Source organism: Leopardus geoffroyi, chromosome C3 (assembly GCF_018350155.1).
Source record: "Leopardus geoffroyi isolate Oge1 chromosome C3, O.geoffroyi_Oge1_pat1.0, whole genome shotgun sequence".
Classification (NCBI taxonomy): domain Eukaryota; kingdom Metazoa; phylum Chordata; class Mammalia; order Carnivora; family Felidae; genus Leopardus; species Leopardus geoffroyi.
The window spans coordinates 145,671,221-145,689,829 of NC_059338.1; the positions used below are offsets into that span (position 1 = coordinate 145,671,221).

Genomic DNA, 18,609 nt, shown 5'->3' on the forward strand with positions numbered 1-18,609 from the left:
GCTCTTACAAACATTCATCTAGAAGTGTTTGCACAGATATGTTTTAATTTGTGTATTATTTCTTACAGCTGCAGGTGAATCTATAATCATCGCAAAATCAAAAGTTTTTTTAATGTTTATTTATTTTGAGAGAGAGAGCACACATGAGCAGAGGAGGGGCAGAGAGAGAGGGAGAGAATCCCAAGCAGGCTCTGTGCTGCCAGCAGGGCTCGAACCCACGAACTGTGAGATCATGACCGGAGTCAAAAATCAAGAGTCAGGGGGCGCCTGGGTGGCGCAGTCGGTTAAGCGTCCGACTTCAGCCAGGTCACGATCTCGCGGTCCGGGAGTTCGAGCCCCGCGTCAGGCTCTGGGCTGATGGCTCAGAGCCTGGAGCCTGTTTCCGATTCTGTGTCTCCCTCTCTCTCTGCTCCTCCCCCGTTCATGCTCTGTCTCTCTCTGTCCCAAAAATAAATAAACGTTGAAAAAAAAAAAAAAAAAAAAATCAAGAGTCAGAAGCTCAACTGAATGAGTCACCCAGGCGTCCCTCAAAATAAAAAGTTTAATTAAGAAACCTAGGAACGGGGGTGCCTGGGTGGCTCAGCTGGTTAAGCATCCAACTTCAGCTCAGGTCATGATCTCACAGTTCCTGAGTTTGAGCCCCGCGTCGGGCTCTGTGCTGACAGCTCGGAGCCCAGAGCCTGCTCCAGATTCTGTGTCTCCCTCTCTCTCTGCCCTTCCCCTGCTCGTGCTCTCTTTCTCTCTCAGAAATAATAAATGAATAAACTTAAAACACACACACACACACACACACACACACACACCTAAGAACAACGGGGTGCCTGGCTCAGTCAGCTAAGCGACCAACTTTGGCCCAGGTCGTGATCTCGCCGTTTGAGCTTGATCTCCCTCTGTGCACAGCTCAGAGCCTGGAGCCTGCTTCGGATTCTGTGTCTCCCTCTCTCTCGCTCTGCCCCTTCCCTGCTCACGCTCTGTCTCTCGGTCTCTCAAAAGTAAACAAAACACACATAAAATTATTAGCAACTCTATTTAAACAATGATTTTTTCACAAGGCTTTTACCCCCTTTCAAAGAGTTTAAGTCAAAAGTGACACTTCGTATTTTTCAGTGCCCCACTCTCCTCTCTTCTAAACTTCAGTTTCTCCCACCACCTGGGCACATGCTAGAATATGTTCTCTAAAGTCAGTGTGAATATTTAGCACGTGGCCAGTGGACGCCCATGAACAGGGAAGGGTGAGAAATGGGCAGGAAGCTTTAGTATATCTAGAATTGCAGTGCAGCAGAGGTTTTCCGCATCTCAGAAGGACCAATGTGCCTGAGCTCCAGGTGACAATTTCAGCATAGCTTTGGGCCGCTCAGGGCAACACTGGGCCGTGAGCAGGTCTACTCGGCCGGGTGCGCCCCCCTTCCGCTGCTACCTCGCCCTTGACTTCCCACTAGCACAGCCCCTTGTCAATTTCAAATGGCACTTGTGACCGCCACCATCGCAAAGCTGGCGCAGTGGTTACCGTTCTACTGAAACATTATTTTATTTTATTTTTTTTTTTAAATTTTTTTTTCAACGTTTTTATTTATTTTGGGGACAGAGAGAGACAGAGCATGAACGGGGGAGGGGCAGAGAGAGAGGGAGACACAGAATCGGAAACAGGCTCCAGGCTCTGAGCCATCAGCCCAGAGCCTGACATGGGGCCCGAACTCCCAGACCGCGAGATCGTGACCTGGCTGAAGTCGGACGCTTAACCGACTGCGCCACCCAGGCGCCCCACATTATTTTATTTTTGAGAGAGACAGAGGCAGAGCGTGAGCAGGGGAGGGGCAGAGAGAGAGAGAGAGGGAGACACAGAATCAGAAGCAGGCTCCAGGCTCCGAGCTGTCGGCACAGAGCCCCACACGGGGCTCGAACCCACAGACCGCGAGATGGTGACCTGAGCTGAAGTCGGCCGCTTTACCCGACTGAGCCACCCAGGCGCCCCAACTCTCAAGACAGTTTTAAGAAGATACAAGAGGACTATCCTAAGGTCTTCCCCTCCAAGCGATAGCTTTCCAGACTACCAGATCTCACTCTTATCTCTTGGGGGCAAATGGCGTGTAGTTTGATGCCTTCCTCTTGGCTTCACAGTTGAACACAAGGAGGTCGGAACCAAATGCCATACTGTCCCTTCACACGTGGGGTTACTGTTTCAGAGCAGATGAGTACTCCCTGCTTAAGCTCCCTCTGCTTTTCCCCTCAAGTATGCAATTCCTTTGCCAAAAAATATTCACGGGAAAGTCGAACTGGATTATTTATGGTTTGAATTTCTGATTGAAAGTGGGGGAAAATCCACTAAAATATAGCTTCCCGTGGCCATAGTCAAATACAGATAAGAAAAGTAGAGGGCACAGAACCATATTCTATAGGAAACATGTCAGGTATATAATCTCCTGCTTCATTTCAGCAACTGAGAAGATAGTTGTTTGCCCATTTTACTGATGAGGACACCGAGGAGATCAAATTAATTTCTAAATAGCTCATTAGCAAGCGAGTCCAGGCCTCTGGGATGCCAGAGTGCCTGGCTTCTTCGCTACATTGAATGACTTTGGGCAAGTTGCTTATCTGAGTCTAGAGTCCTTGCTTATCCAATGGCGACAGTAATTCCGATCTCGCAGACTTCTTGTAATGAGTATGAGAGATAATGGAACACGTGCCCGGGGGGGCCAGTGGACACCATGTCACTCGGACATTCCTTCCTCTCCTCCGTCCTTCTGCCTCCTCGTGCTCACTTCAATCATCTCCTCCCCATTCAGAGTCAGAGTAAATACAGGGAGGAAAGAGCGTTCAGACGGCCAGGGGGAGAAGGCAGGTCCCTGGGTCCCTAGGGAGCCAGTGGGGTTGGAGAAGTCACGTTTGCGAGAGTGTGGAGGAGGGCAGGGACAGCTTCCTTTTAGAGAAGCTATGGCTTCTGAGACGGAAGAGAATTGAAAATGAGAAGATAATGCTGGAACCATTTGGGGAAAGCTCTTTTGGAGCAGAAGATATTTACATGATCTTAATCTCCTCACAGATTATTCATTAATTACGAAAGGGAATTGAAAACTAATATTTACAATGGAGATATCTGGTGCACTTCATCAAAACCAAACAGACCATCAGCAATGATGGAATCAACTAATATTCTGTGCCTCCTGGTAGATGCCCTGAGGACACAGCATCGCTTAGTACTTGGATACTATTTACGCATGAAGGCATCGTGGGAGCCAGATCATGAAACCATCCAAGTGAGGGACAGTCTACAAAACAAATGACCCAGGTTCTATAAAATGTCAGTGTCAAAACGGATGAAGGGCCAAGGGACTGTTCCAGATCAAAGGATAGCGAAGACATGTCAACTAAATGCAAATATATACAAGGGCATTACTGGGACCAGCTAGAGAAATCCTGGACTCTATGAGACAATCATATGCATCAGTGTTAGATTTCCTGAACGTGGCCAACGTGTCACGTCAGATCACAGCCCTGCTCTTAGGAGACACATGTTTTAGTATTTAGGAGTGCAAAGTCATCGTATCTGCAACTAACGCACAAGTGGTTCAACAACAACGAAAATAAAACGTGTATGTATATGTGTGTGTATCTATAAAAAAAGATCAAGCAAACATAGCAAACTACTAACTAGTAAACTCAGGTGAAGGGTTTGCAATGTTTCTTGTACTATTCCTGCCCCTATTCTGTGCCTATTAAGAAATAAATACAAATATCTCAGGGGAATAAGGTAGGTGGCTTTTTTTTTTTTTTTTAATGAGCAGATAACAGTTTGATGATTCCTTAAAAAGTTAGTAATAGAATTGCCACATGGCCCAGCAGTTTCACTCCTAAAAGAATGTATGTACCCAAGAGAAATGAGACCATTGGTCTATACAGTCTGTACATGAATGTTCATAGCAGCATTATTCACAATAGCCAAAATGTAGAAACAACCCGAATATCCATCAACAGATACACAGATAAACAAATTGTGCTATATCCATACAATAGAATTGGGTGCCTGGGTGGCTCAGTCGGTTAAGCGTCCGACTCTCGATTTTGGCTCAGGTCACAATCTCACTGTTCGTGAAATCAAGCCCCATGTGTCGCGCTCTGCTCTGTCAGCTTGGGATTCTCTGTCTCCCTCTCTTTCTGCCCTCCTCCGCCCGCACACAAGCACATACTCTCTCTCAAAATAAACAGACTTTCAAAAAAGGGAGAATACTGGGGTGATTGGGTAGCTTAGTCATTTAAGTGCTTGACGTCAGCTCAAGTCACGATCTCACAATTGGTGAGTTTGAGCCCCGGGTCAGGCCCTGTGCTCACAGCTCAGAGCCTGGGACCTGCTTCGGATTGTCTTCCTCTCTCTGCCCCTCCCCTGCTCATGCGCTCGCCCTCTCTCTCTCTCTCTCTCTCTCTCTCTCTGTCTCAAAAGCAAACATTAAAAAAAAAAATTATTTTTTAAAAAGAAGGATTATTATTCACCCATAAAAAGGATAAAATTCTGACAAATGCTATAACGTGGCTGAACCTTGAGGACATTATGTTAAGTGATGGAAGCCAGTCACAAAAGGAAAAATACTGTACGATTCCACTTCCATGAGGTACCTAGACTAGTCAGATTCATAGAGACAGAGTAGAATGGTGGTCACAAGTGTCTGGGGGCAGGAGAAATGGGGATTGACTACTAATGGGTACAGCGCTTCCTTTTAGGGTGGTGAAAATATTTTGGAACTCGATAGAGGAGGTGGTTGCTCATCGATGTGAATGTAGTAAATGTCACTGAACATTGTTCACTTTAAGATGATTGATTTTATGTTACACAGATTTTTACCTCCATAAAAAAGAGAAGAGCAGAAGAGAAAGGGGGAATTTGACATTATGACTTGAGCCACAGAGTACGAGTAAGAAGAGGCCACACCTGCAGCCAACACTCACACCCCGGAATCTGATGACTGGGATGGAAAAGCATAATACCTTCCAGTTCCTTCCACGTACTTGCAACGTCTGCCATATTTAAAACATGCTTCAACTAAAGCAGCATCAGCAGGATTTCGTAGGCAATACTCTGATCCCAGGGGCCAAGATTTTAGAGGAGAAGCCTCTCCCCCTCACAGACCCCTGGGTGGGCAAGTGAAACGTCTATATAGCTACAGCAGGCTGAAAGAGTCTCTAGTTTCTGCCCGGCTGGGACTGCACAGTATTAAAAGCTGCTACCCCTTTTTTCTCTCTAGAAATCATAGCTGCTTTCACTCACATAAAGCTGGCACAGAAAAAGTGACCCAATAAGATGTGTGTGACCTCACATGTTATCCTTAACAAGAGTAACTGCATTTTCAGCTAGAACCTTGAGGGGAACATGAACTTTTTTTATAAAAAGGTCTTAAAGGGGCGCCTGGGTGGCGCAGTGGGTTAAGCGTCCGACTTCAGCCAGGTCGCGATCTCGCGGTCCGTGAGTTCGAGCCCCGCGTCAGGCTCTGGGCTGATGGCTCAGAGCCTGGAGCCTGTTTCCGATTCTGTGTCTCCCTCTCTCTCGGCCCCTCCCCCGTTCATGCTCTGTCTCTCTCTGTCCCAAAAATAAATAAACGTTGAAAAAAAAAAAATTTAAAAAAATAAAAAGGTCTTAAAAATTCTATCACAAAACAGAAAGCAATTCACATTCAATGTAAAAACTTTAGAAAAGATAGACGGGGTGGGGGAAAAAATCCCCTGGAGAAGCCACTGCTATAATTTTGGTGTACTTGTCAGCCTGAGAAGGCAGGAGTTAACGGTAAGGAGTGATTCATTAATGGTGGCGCTTTGAACATCTTTAGAAACTTCCTTGGTGAGAAACTGAAGTAAGTGCGATGTGTCCTATTACGGCCACTAGTAAGGATGATCCTAACCCCGAAGGTAATTTTTCCTGTCCTGCACTTAAGACATGTGTCCTGAGAATCCAGTCATGAGAGAATCATGAACAATCAGGAGAATGACCCACTGCCCTCTTCCTTACGAAGGTTCGTTCCAAAATTTTTGTCAATGTTTAGTTTTGAGAGACAGAGCACTAGCGGGGGAGGGGCAGAGAGAGAGGCAGACACAGCATCCGAAGCAGGCTCCAGGCTCTGAGCCATCAGCACAGAGCCCGATGCGGGGCTCGAACTCGTGAACTGTGGGATCATGACCTGAGCCGAAGTCGGACGCCTAACCGACTGAGCCACCCAAGTGCCCTTACGCATTTATTCTACGAGAGAGTTACTGAGGTGGGGGTGGGTGGGAGTGAAATAGACAAAGGGGAGTAGGAGGTACAAACCTCCAGTTATGAATATTGTAATAATGCTGCATGGCGACAGGTGGTTGACTAAACTCATGGTGGGCAGAGCAGAACACAGAGAATTGCTGAATCGCTTATTTTCGTGCACCAGAAACGAATGTAATGTTGACTGTGAACCGTAATTCAACTAAAATTTAAAAATATATATTAAACATTTTTTAAAAAAGAAGAGAGAGAATTACAAGGAAGAGAGTCGAAACAGATTTGCAGGCCAGTCCTTGTTGCCAGGTGGGCAGAGCCAAACAAAAGCAAGGACGCTTCCGGGGCGGTTTAGTGTTTGGCTGAGAAAACGCGTCAAAATTAGCTTGGGCCCTTATTTCCCTGGTCGCCTCCCCCAGAGGCGCAACTCACCCATCCAGACTTCCCCGAACTGCCCGGCACCGAGCCTTTTCACCAACTTGATGGACTCCCGTGGGATCTCCCAGGCGTCTTTGTCCCATGGCTTTTGCGGTTTGGGACTAATACACGCCTTCTCCAGTCTTCTGCACAAGCCATCGGACTGCTCTGATTTGAAAGAACACAAATTCAAAGAGGTTATGCAACATCCCACTTTGTAGTTCACCAACATCTAAGAAGAAATTTCGACAGCTAGCGCCATTGCTTTCGGCCTGACGTAGTCTACGGACCTAAAATGTCGTGCGGGTATCTTTGGTGTCCTCGTGACTTTTGAAATTCTTACATGAGAGACCATTTGAAACGCGCCTTGACTTTATCGATTAGTACGGTTTGCAAACCTCCAGTGTATGTTGCCTCAGAGTGGGTTGCAGAAGTAAACAGTACCCACGGCCGCCCACCACAACCGACTTCAATCACACAGGGAATGAACCCGGAGGCCGCCCATGGGTTTGGCTTAACAGGGCTGAGAACCGGCACTGGAGACAGAGGACCACTGACTTGCCACTTCTAAATATTTTCTTGTCATTGTCCTTTGTTTTCCTTCACCCAGCATGCGCATTACCTTATTACCTTTACCACATATACACACGTGTCTACAAAGACACGTATCTGTGAATCTGCATTCCGACTCCAAATATTTAAAGATGTGCTGTAAAAATATGCACTATGTGGAAAAAAATATTCATTTTGCTCTTCACCATTCTGGGACATTAACTGTGAAACGGCATGGACTAGGTGGGAAGGGCCAGGATGGTTATTCACTAGGATCAAATCTGACTTTAAATGCGGATTTAATTATAGATGAATTTAGAATCAATGATAGAGTATGATCCTCCAACTTCTTCCCAGAGATGTACGATGTAGAAGAATTTTAGTGTAAAAAAGTGTCTGAAACCCTGCATCTCATAATCATCTGTTTTGCCTTGTCTGACCGTCGGCTTTTACTTACTTTGGTAATGCTTAATCATGTCACTGATACAAGGGAAAGTGATTCGTGGAGAGATGTAATAACCCCCATTGTCCAGACTTCTAATTTTGTAGTGCTTAATAACATCACCATGCACAGGGTCATAATCTCTGACAGAAAGAGAGAAGCTTCCTGTGAGGGAAAAACACAAGTAAAGATCATGCTTATATTTTAGAAGATCTGCCTTATGCAACACTATAGTATGCATTTTGCCATAAAATATGCAAAATGTAAATTAAGTATGGATAGAGTGCATAATTTTTAAAGTCCTATAAACAAGTCTGCTTGACACATGAGGCTAGTATTTTGTTTGCTATGAAACCTACCAACGTGCCCTTCTCCTTCCTCGCAATAGGTATTTATGATTTCGCTGAATTGAAAAGTTACTTTGATTTTCTTTCTCTGAAGATTTCAAGATTTACTCTAAATAATAACGTAAGAGGCCCAGCAAACATAAAGTGTGGTAAGAAATGGCCATAATTGGGCTGCTTCCTATGTTACTTTTCGTAGTAAAACTAATCATTTGAGTCATTTGTTACCAAACTATAAAACTTTCACTACCAGAACATAATATATCTTTCTTTAAAAAAAAAAAAAAAAGAATTCCAGACTAGTTTCTAAGAATGATCTGTTCAGTAGTGATTTATCGGAGGATTTAAACCACTCCCTACCTTTTAACGTTTCACTTTCTCTGATAAGAAAAGCCCCAGCACTGTTCCCGGGTGCAAGAAGCTGCCTTTCGGCGTCTTTCCTGGTTATGTCCTTGAAAAACCACCTGAGAAGACATTGTGACATTTCATGAGTATTATGCTCCAGGGAAGGAAAAAGATAAGCAATCGGGGGCGGGGGGGGGGGGGGCTGGGTGGCTCAGTCGGTTAAGCGTCTGACTCTCGATTTCAGCTCAGGTCACGGTCCCACGAGTTTGTGAGTTCAAGCCCCGCATCGGGCTCCTTGCACTGACCGTGGGGAGCCTGCTTGGAATTCCCTCTCTCTCCCTCTCTCTCTCTCTCTCTCTCTGCCCCTCCTGCACATGCTCTCTCTCTCAAAATAAAGTTAAAAACTTAAAAAAAAAAGAAAAAGATAAGGAATAAACATGACGGCCAATGTAACAAACAAATCACCCAAGATGACAACGTGTAAAGGACTCACTCTTCCGTTTCCAAGGTGTTGACTTTGGCTACGTAGTTGCTGGGGATGAAACCTTCTCTCTTCGTTGAAAGGGATTTAGCTTTCCACCATTCTCCATGTCTGGAATGGAAACAGACATCGAGAAGTGTTCGTGTCCAATGAGTCAAGAACTGCACTTGTCTTAAGGTGTTTGTTTTGGGGGGCGAGGGAGAGTGAGATGATCCCTGGAACCCCAGAATCCAGTGGGAAATTCACTCATTTTGCTGAAATACAAATATGTTTAGAGATGAAGGCGGGGCAAACAGTCTCGCAACTGGGTCACCGTGCTCAGTGCTGTGCAAACAAGAGTTGGTAGAAATGGCTCCCATCGGGCAGAAGCAACATTTGCGGCTTCCACCCGGGACATCTAGGAAATGCTTTAGGACCCTTACAGAGCGGGAGTCAAGGGACTAATGAACCATAGTTCCTAGGTTATAAACTCCTTTGTTAAAATATGGAAACGCTAATTTCCATAGACAGATGCCGTGGAAAGAAAGAAATAGAAAACCATAAAATAGGGGCGCCCGGGTGGCTCAGTTCGTTGAGCGTCTGACTTTGTTCGACTCAGGTCATGATCTTGCCGTGCGTGGGTTTGAGCCCCACGTTGGGCTCCGCGCTGGCAGTGTGGAGCCTGCTCGAGATTCTGTCTCTTTCCCTTTCTCTGCCCCTCCACCTCCTCCTTTTCTCTCTCAAAATAAGATATATATTCTCTCTCAAAAATATATATATTCAGGGCACCTAGGTGGCTCAGTGGGTTAAGCATCCGACTTCGGCTCAGGTCACGATCCCACAGTATGTGGGTTCCAGCCCCGCATCGGGCTCTGTGCTGACAGCTCGGAGCCTGGAACTGCTTCGGATTCTGTGTTTCCCTCTCTCTCTGCCCCTCCCCTGCTTGCACTCTGTCTCTCTCAAAAATAAATAAACATTAAAAAAAAAAAAAAAAAGGAAAGGAAAACCATAAAATAAATGATTCTAAGCAGGCAGCCTCGTCCCCATGTTCTTGGCCTCCGCACGGAGGCAAGGAGGAGGCTGGCGCCAGGGAAGGAGGCAGAATGGATGGGTCCCCACGAGCCTCAACTATCATCGGCTTCCAATCCCCGCACGCAGTCGGGCTCCGTGTCCACAAGACATGAACGACAACCACAGTGACACTGCGCTGCTGCCTGTGGGACGCCCGTGCCGTATTTACACGCACGTTAATTCTCACATCACCCCCAAGACCGAGGTACCGCCATTCCCATTTCGTAAGTGAAGAAACCAAGAGATCACACAGTCGTCACGAGGCAGAGCCGGGATTGCAACCAGTAAGTGACAGCTGCTCTTAACCACTTAGCCCCTTGTACTTACTACGGGGTCTCCCTCCTCCAACGTGGTTGGTGGGCCAAGGGGACAACGTATGCCAGATCAGCGGGAAATACTTAGGAAATCTGTATCCTCAGTTCCGAGCCCCTGGGGTCTGAGTCACGGGTCTGTGAGTCAGCACAGAGAGGTCAAGGACATGATGATGCCTAAGTGTCTTCCCACGAGGGCTACAACTGCCGAGCAGGGGCGTTCCCAAAACGCTGCTTCAACAGTGTCCTTAGAACTCAAACCAAGCTGGACCCATAAACCCAGTCTGGATTTGGGCAACATCACTAAACAAACATGGCATTAGAATAACGTGCCAGTTCCTGGAGAGTGTTCACAGCCACACATAAGAGGAAAGTTCCTGTGGCCTTCCTCCTTCCATTCCCAAAGCCCTGCTGGCGAGCAAGGAGGCGGGAAGCCAAATGAGGGGTCGGGCCTCGGTGGCCTAAGGGACAGCAGGCACAGCGTGCGAGGGCGTACTCACTCCTCCAGGACTTTCATCTTCTCTCCTTTCTTGAACGACAGGTCGTCCGGATGGATGCCATCGTAGGGGTACAAGGCTACCACGATGTCTCCTTGCTCCTCTGGATCTAAAACCGAAGACCGGGAAGGAAGACATTCAAGAATCAATCAGTGGAAACATTCTAGTAAGTCCCTGTCAGGCACAAAGGAGTCCTGCCCAGTGGGACGCACAGCCCACATGGTCTACGGTAAGCGACGTATTATACGCACCGGATACATTATCGGTCATCGCCAATCGTACAGGCCCGCGACTATAATTAACTCCAACTCTGTACTTAAGAAATTATTCAGCCGCGTTCATGGCGGCATGATGCACAAAAACTGAAAGGAGGAAACAATCCAAACGTTCAGTGATAAACGAATGGATAAACAAAATGTGGTGAGTGCGTACCACAGAATATTACTCAGCCTTAAAACAGAGGACAATTCCGGGGCGCCCGCGTGGCTCGGGTGGTTGTGTCTGACTCTTGATTTCAGCTCAGGTCACGATCTCAAGGTTCGGGAGTTTGAGCCCCGCGTCGGGTTCTGTGCTGACAGTGTGGGGCCTGCTTGGGATTCTCTCTCTCCTCCCCTCTCTCTGGCCCTCCTCCCCCTCCCCCACTCTCTCCCTCAAAATGAAACGCTTTTTTTAGTGGAAGAAAATTCTGACACAAGCTACAGCATGGATGAACCCTGAAGACGTCACGAGAAGTGAAAAGAAGTCAGACACGAAAGGACAAACACTTTACGATCCCATTTATTTGAGGTACCTAGAGTAGTCAGATTCAGGGGGACAGAAAGTAGAATGGGGGCTGTCGGGGGCAGAGGGGAGTAGGGGAAGGGAGCTAGTGTGTAATCTGGACAGAGTTTCAGTCTGGGGAGACAAAGAAGTTCTGGACACGGATGGTGGTGACGGCTGCACAATAACGCGAGCGTACTTATTTCCACTAAACTGTATGCTTAAAAATGGCCACCGTGAGGGGCGCCTGGGTGGCTCAGTCGGTTAAGCGTCCGACTTCAGCTCAGGTCACGATCTCGCGGTCCGTGAGTTCGAGCCCCACGTCGGGCTCTGGGCTGACGGCTCAGAACCCGGAGCCTGTTTCCGATTCTGTGTCTCCCTCTCTCTCTGCCCCTCCCCCGTTTATGCTCTGTCTCTCTCTGTCTCAAAAATAAACAAAAAAACGTTAAAAAAAAAAAAAATGTAAAAAAAATGGCCACCGTGATAACTTTTATGTTGCGTGTGTTTTTCTACAACAAAAACAAAGAAAAACACTCAAGCTGACTACCTTACAGAGCCTGCAACAGTGAAGAAAAGAAGCCATGTTGCTATGAAGACGTACCTTTGGTTTGAAACCTCTGTCCTGGCAAAAGCTGGGATTCTGGAACCTAGGAGAGAACATTTGTTAGGAAGAGGACTCTGACGTTTAGTTTTTCTCTCTCCCGCGTTCACGTTGTACGTTCTCTCGTTTTTCTGACGGTAGCACGTGAGGTTTAGGACTCGGAATTTAGTAAGGCAGAGGGAAGAGGAGAACAGAGAAAAACTTCTGCATAGCTGCGTCCTGACATACACAGCTCGGTGGAAGGACTCTCCCCTCACAGTCTCTCCATCTCTCCACAGACTCTCCACCACGGTCCCTTGCCTGCGATGGCAGGAAGCGACCAGGGCTCGAAGCAGGGGCTGCTAGATGCTAACCCGATCATCACTCTCCCTCTTATTTGGTAACAGGACCCTAATACTGTGTGCGATGGCAATTTGCCCAGCCAAGTGGCTATGCTTCTGATTCTCTGACATTCTATGCAGATGGGGGGCGGGGCGGAGGAAGGAGGTCTGTAAGCAAACTGGTTGCGGGGGTTCTTTGGGCCGGCTCCCCCTCTCCCTTGCGCTCTTTCTGCCTAGAAACAGGTGGAGGCTGGAGTCTCAGCTTGGAAATCAGACACCAGGGAGAGCAGAGCAGAAGATGGTGGGGTGGCGGGGGGGGGGGGGGTAGGTAGCCGGGGTCCCTGCTGGCTTTGTGGGATTGCCACTCTGGCCAGGACTGCTGATCTCCGCGTTTCCCAGACTTGTGTAGAAAACTGGTCAGGGGTCTGTCCCTAGGAGCTGAGAACCGGTCCTAACAGATCCAGGCTTCCTAAGGCTGACCCTGGTTCTGTCACGGGGACAGCTGGCATCTGTTGTTATTTCTGCTGGGGAATGAATGATCAGGGTCTGTGGGACAAAAGCCACCTCAATCAAATCCCTCTTTCTCTCAGTGACCACGGAGAGGACGGTAAGACCTCCGGGGCCCCTTTTAAGGAAAGTACTGTCGGAGGCAAATCATGCCACTTTTCTCTTTGATTAAAGTGACTTAATGGAATGGGACTGAAACGGCGTGCACTGAAATTTAAAGTTCTGACGAAAGCTAGCCCATAAAATCTCCAATTAGGAGGTTGGGGGCGGGCTGTAGAGGAGAGAGGACACGCTACATTTCCTGGTAGCAGAAAATCATGGGTCCATACTATCCTTGAAGACTTATTTTAAGAAGTTCTAGACTGATTTTTTAATCACTGGATTTGCATAATTACGACGCATGATCAATTATAAATGATGTAGAGGAAATAACTAGAAGATGAGAGACTAAATCACTTTGAAAGCAGCAAGCTGATTTTCAAGTATCAATGAGTCCTTAATTTACAAAGGTTTCAGTAGCCTTTTCATAAGAGCAAAACACATATATGGTGCAGTCGCGTTAACTCTTTCTCTTTAAAGTGTCTCTTCCTCGGGGTGTTGTTGAATTCCATCACTTCTGCCTGTCTCATCACGGCTCCTCTGTCATCAAAACAAGGCGTGCATTTTTGGCACAGCTGGCTGCAGCTGGGAGTGTTATCTATGGCCATGGGTAAGGCCAAGCTAACAGCCTTGTGAGACAAAGGCATCTGTGACCACAGAAGGCACAGACTAAAATGCAGAATCCATGACAGAGGTGCAAGGTTGCAACCATTTTTTTTACTATTTCTGCTTTCCAACTCAACGTTTCACCTGCTTTACATTAAATAAGAGGCAACGTGGTAAGTTCATACTATTTGCCTTTGTGCTTTCTGAGTAAAGGGCATCTTCGATCATCAGTTCAGAAGAAAACTTGGGTTTAAAGCGTGAAAAATGCATTGCATGTGATACCAGAAAAAGCCAGATTCTTTCTCTGAGATCTTCCCCCACCTCTGCCCTTATTTTCTCCATCTTTTTTTTTTTAAATTTTTTTACTTTTTAAAATTTACATCCAAATTAGTTAGCATATAGTGTCTCTGAGATCTTTTAAGTCTCTAATAAGAAAACTACCCGTGACTCCCAATTCTCTAAATCATTTTATTTCCTATTAATCATGTTTATATAATACGATTCTTCATCTATGCTTGTTTATGTAATATTTTTAAATATAGTTACATGTATTTATAATGACGAAATTATTAAAGCCATATCCTTATACACTTTGAGTTTCTATATAAGCGTAACGTTCACTTCTCTGTCTAGAATCATGTGCGGTAATTAATAGCGATAACATATTCACTCTTTATCTCCATTTATTTTTATGGAGGCCAACAGTGACGTCTCAATTTCAACAGTGGCAGGAGATTTTGACATACGTGACAATAGGTAACTTTGCCTTGGCAACAATAACAGCCTTCTGTAATGCCAAGGCATTATATTTAAAACAGGTCAGACTAGAGCCGCTATGGAAGTTCTTAATAAAAGCATTGGGGCTAATAAACTGCTTCCAGCTTAAATGCTTAGAAATTCCATCATATAGACAGATAGATCAACAGGTATAGGTATCTGTATGTATATCTATAGACCTATCTACCTACCTATACATATCTATATGTAGATGGAAAGGACAGTAGGCCTGAAATAAAGTTCATTGGAAGCACTAACTACCCAAAGCTCTGTTCCTCTTTTCCATCAAGTCAGATAGAGTATTAGGTCCTCCTTTGCCCAGCATTTCCCAACTGCATCGAATAGCATGTCACTCATGCTACTATCACAGATATAAAGATATCCGTGCAAGGTCAGGGGGCAGAATTAGTTGGGTGTTTTTTTTTAAATCTTTTAATTCTCTACAAAAAGTCCTGACAGCTTCAGAATCGGCGCTGTTTGGAATTAACTGAAGAATGACAAGATGTGGGATAAAATATGACACGCCGAAGGGCCTATTAGCACTTCTTTTAGCTTCTGGCTTGTATCCAGAATTTCCTTCTGCTTCCAGACCCCTGCACTAATCTCACTATCTACCCTAAGTCATACAGGTCCAGATAGATGGGCAGATTCATCTTTATGTATAAAGAGCTGGTCTTTGCACCAGTTTCATGAAAAGTGATTTTCTTTTCACAGGAGAAGGTGACCAACGGCCCCTTTTTTTCGGACAGGAAGGAGCCTGGTTATCTCTAAAATGTTTACAAACTCTTTAAAGGATTAAGTTACAAGGCATATCGAATGTTGTTGGAGGCCCAAGTAACGGATTTGATTTTCTGCACGCACAGGTTACAGATTCGGTGTTTAAATTACGCAGCCATGCTTTGATCCTGCTGTGGGAACGCTCCCCTGAGACTATCTACTTACTGGCCTTTGCTGTTTATTGGACGTTGGATCTCTCACATAAATAGTTCGGTCAGTATTACGTACTGGTTGAGGCTTCAAATCTACTCCATCGCCATTCAGATTGTCTTTCCTTTTTGATTTTATACATCCCATATTTCCTGTTGGAATATAAAAGCAATGACAGGGTTTTACCATTCTAGAACTGGCGTTAAGCTCCCAAACATCTCCATTAACAGAGGCTAGAAAGAGTATATTTTTATGCTTTATTATAGATAACGAACTCAAATGTGCTTCACATACCCATTTGCTGGCTCATTCATTCATTCAACAACTATTGCTCGAGCAATTTTACGTCAGCAAGACATCATTCACGCTCTAGAGACGCTCGTATTCTTGTGGCGGGGACGTGAGAATCAAAGCTACAGTACAACGGGATGAGTCCATGACAGAGGATGCAACTAACTGGGACCTAGGGAAGGGCACCTAAATCAGGCAGGTGGAGAAAGAGGGAGTCAGCGGGAAACATCCTGAAGGAAATGCTCCGTGAGTCAGAATGGGAGCCACACGGCAAAGCCACACGGCAAAGTCGGTAAAGGGATTCCAGGAAGAAAGAACTTCAATGCAAACGACTGACCCTGAGACAACATGGCCCCTTTGGGGAACTAGTTCCTCTCACCCCTTCGGGGAGGGGGTTCAAAAAACTAGTTCAATAGTTCTACAATGAGAAAGCTTTTCACCAAGGAGCAGGTAGGGAAGGCCACGGGCTGGGATGGAAAGGGAGGCACACCTTGGGTGCAACATCGGGGAGTTGTTGGGCTCTCTTTGTCATTTCACAAGGACATAACGTGCAAGGCAAAGTCAGGGGCTTGGGGCCTCAAAGGCAAGCATGCAGAAGACCTAGAAGGCAGAGAACCTGGGGGCAACTGAATGTGGCTTCGGGCCTGGGAAAATGGCGGGGCGGGGGCCTTCACCAAGACCAGAAATGCAAGAGGAGAGATGATGCCTGGAGCAACATCCAAATGATCAGATCCAGTAGGCTTCCCAGAAAGATAGGTGAGTGTGGAAACCAGGCGAGATGGCGGAGCTAGAGGCATGAATGACGGTGTCGGCAAGGCATGACTGCGTACTACTTTGGAGGAAGACAGAAGGGGTTGTGCCTGACCAGAGCACGAGGACACAACAATGCTTCTGAATGCGAAACTCTTCTACTTGTTTATCTGGTTAATACTGGGATATATAGAGCACCACACAAAAGCACTCTGGGGACTAAAGAGGGATTCTGAAAACTATAATCAGATACGCATTCTGCCTACAGCATAGCCTCATGGTCCGATCTATACATTAAAAACAATCTGTTATGAGCTCCGTCAGAAGGCCCCATAGGGCAGTGGGTCCCAAACCTAAACGAACACCAGGGTCATCAAACTCAAGAGACCAGATTCCCGGGACACGTTCCAGGAAATTCCACTGGGGCCAGTGGAGGAGGGTACCCAGCGGGGGAGGGGGGTGCATCTGTGGAATTCGGAAGCACTGCCATTTTGGGGACCACTGCCTACAACAGTAGAGGAGGGGGAGATGATTCAGAGCTTGGGGGAGAGGTGCTGGGAATCGGGAAATAACTCCCAGAGGAAGAACTGTTCCAAGAAGTCTCAAGATCTCTGGATTATCACCCACAGGGCACGTGGCCACAGCTGATCTCTGCACCTTGTCCCGCAGGCTCCCAGTTGGCCCGCACCCCTCAACTTGTTTATCATCGCACTAGTGAGATACGAAGCCTCTAAAGGCTCAGTCACGCCTCTTTCTGAAACTAGCAAAAGCACAGTTCCCAAAATAAAGGGGAAGGCAAGTATTTCTTTGATTCAAAACAGCACCCCCCCCCTTTTTTTATATGCTCAAGTTTCTGAAACGGAGAAGGGTTTTGAAGTGGATCTGTAAAGGTGCGAGATGGGTTTTAGGGTGAACAGGCAAGTTCTTTTTTCACCAGTCTCAACCCCCACCCCCTCCAAAATGCTGTTTTCACTGATCGTCCGTTAAAACGAGAGAATGTGGTCCTGGAGAAGGCCTCTCAGCACCCACCGCCAAGCACACGGGCAACACCAAGGGGAGGCCCTGGAGGGTCCCCCCCAACCCCCCGCCCAGCTCCCCCTTGCAAAGACCGCACCCCTCCCCAACCCTCCGGGCTGCAGGTGCTCCTGAGACCCGGCTGGCTGCCCCACTCCAGCAGGCGCTCTGTATCTTGGCGTCTGTTTCTCCCTCTGTGTGTGTCTCTCTCTCTCTCTCCCTCTTTCCCTCTCAATGTCTCTCTGCCTCTGAATCTCTGTCTCTCTCTCTCTCCCACCACCGTCTCCAGAGCTAACCCCAATGCTACCTGCCCAGCCTGGTCGTCACTAAGGACCCTATTGAAAAGATCCCCCGTCTACCCACTCCACTGCTCAGGCTTTACACTCTTCTCTTTTCTAATTGTGACCGACATCCCATTACATATTGATTAACTTGTGGCCAGCGCCCACCAGACTCGAGGCTGCTGGGGAAGCTCCCAGCCTGTTTCTTCCCGGCAGTATTCCCAGCGGCCACGCAGTGCCTGTGCGGGGCAGGTGCTCAGGGAACACGCCCCCGAGAATGACCGGGTGGGGCGGCTCTGGCTGTGTACACGCTCAGCATCCCGACCCTCTTGCAAAAGGTGAACAAGAGAAAGGAGAGGAAACCCACCTCCGTCGGTTTCAGAGGCAGGTATCTCTAGAACGGACTTGTAGTTTGCAAGAAATACAGAGGTCAGAGGAACGAAATGATCAGGCAAGTCCACAGTCAGGTCCAAATCCATGTCTGGACACACTGAAGAGTGCACAGGGTAGGGGGGTGGGGACGAGGCGGTTACACACTAAAAGACTAGAGACACATAACCTTGTGTGGATCCTGGATGGGGGTGGGGACAGAGGAGGACACAGGGTGGGATAACCGGGGAAATCTGAATGTGTCTGAACATGATGTTTGGGAACTGCTAGGTTTCGTGGGTGATGAGACAATAGCTCTCTGATCATGCGGCATGAGGCCGGGTCTTAGGAGACGCATACAGGTGTGCAGGGGAGGGGGGCTCATGGTGTCACAAGTTACAACGCTTTGCCCAGGACAAAGACAAGGGTGGGGGGCGGGGAGGCAAATACGGCAAAACGTTCAAAAGTCAGAGAACCCAGGTGAAGACATTTTCATTTTTTTTTTCCTGTGGCTTTGTTAGATTCAAAATTAAAAGTTAGAGGAGGGGGAGAAAATAAGAGGATGTTATGAACAACTTTATGAAAAAGAAGTCATACAAAATGTTAGAAACCCCGGCAGAGAGAGAGAGAGAGAGAGAGA

At 46.9% G+C, this 18,609-nt stretch overlaps 1 protein-coding gene across 6 annotated transcripts in view; it reads right to left on the reverse strand.

Annotated features, from left to right (window-relative positions):
* The window catches only part of LYN (LYN proto-oncogene, Src family tyrosine kinase), a 126,142-nt gene that overhangs the window by 52,691 nt on the left and 54,842 nt on the right, over nucleotides 1-18,609 (reverse strand). For 2 of the 6 annotated variants that reach the window (XM_045455209.1, XM_045455214.1), the window contains exons 2-8: nucleotides 15,280-15,416; nucleotides 12,029-12,074; nucleotides 10,672-10,777; nucleotides 8,823-8,921; nucleotides 8,345-8,448; nucleotides 7,656-7,805; nucleotides 6,662-6,814 (exon numbers count right to left, since the gene is read on the reverse strand). In XM_045455209.1, coding sequence (XP_045311165.1) covers nucleotides 6,662-6,814; nucleotides 7,656-7,805; nucleotides 8,345-8,448; nucleotides 8,823-8,921; nucleotides 10,672-10,777; nucleotides 12,029-12,074; nucleotides 15,280-15,416 — 795 coding nt within the window. Of the gene's footprint in view, nucleotides 1-6,661; nucleotides 6,815-7,655; nucleotides 7,806-8,344; nucleotides 8,449-8,822; nucleotides 8,922-10,671; nucleotides 10,778-12,028; nucleotides 12,075-15,279; nucleotides 15,417-17,967; nucleotides 17,993-18,609 lie in introns of those variants that run through there. The other 4 variants (XM_045455210.1, XM_045455215.1, XM_045455212.1 and 1 more) reach the window with 3 other exon arrangements.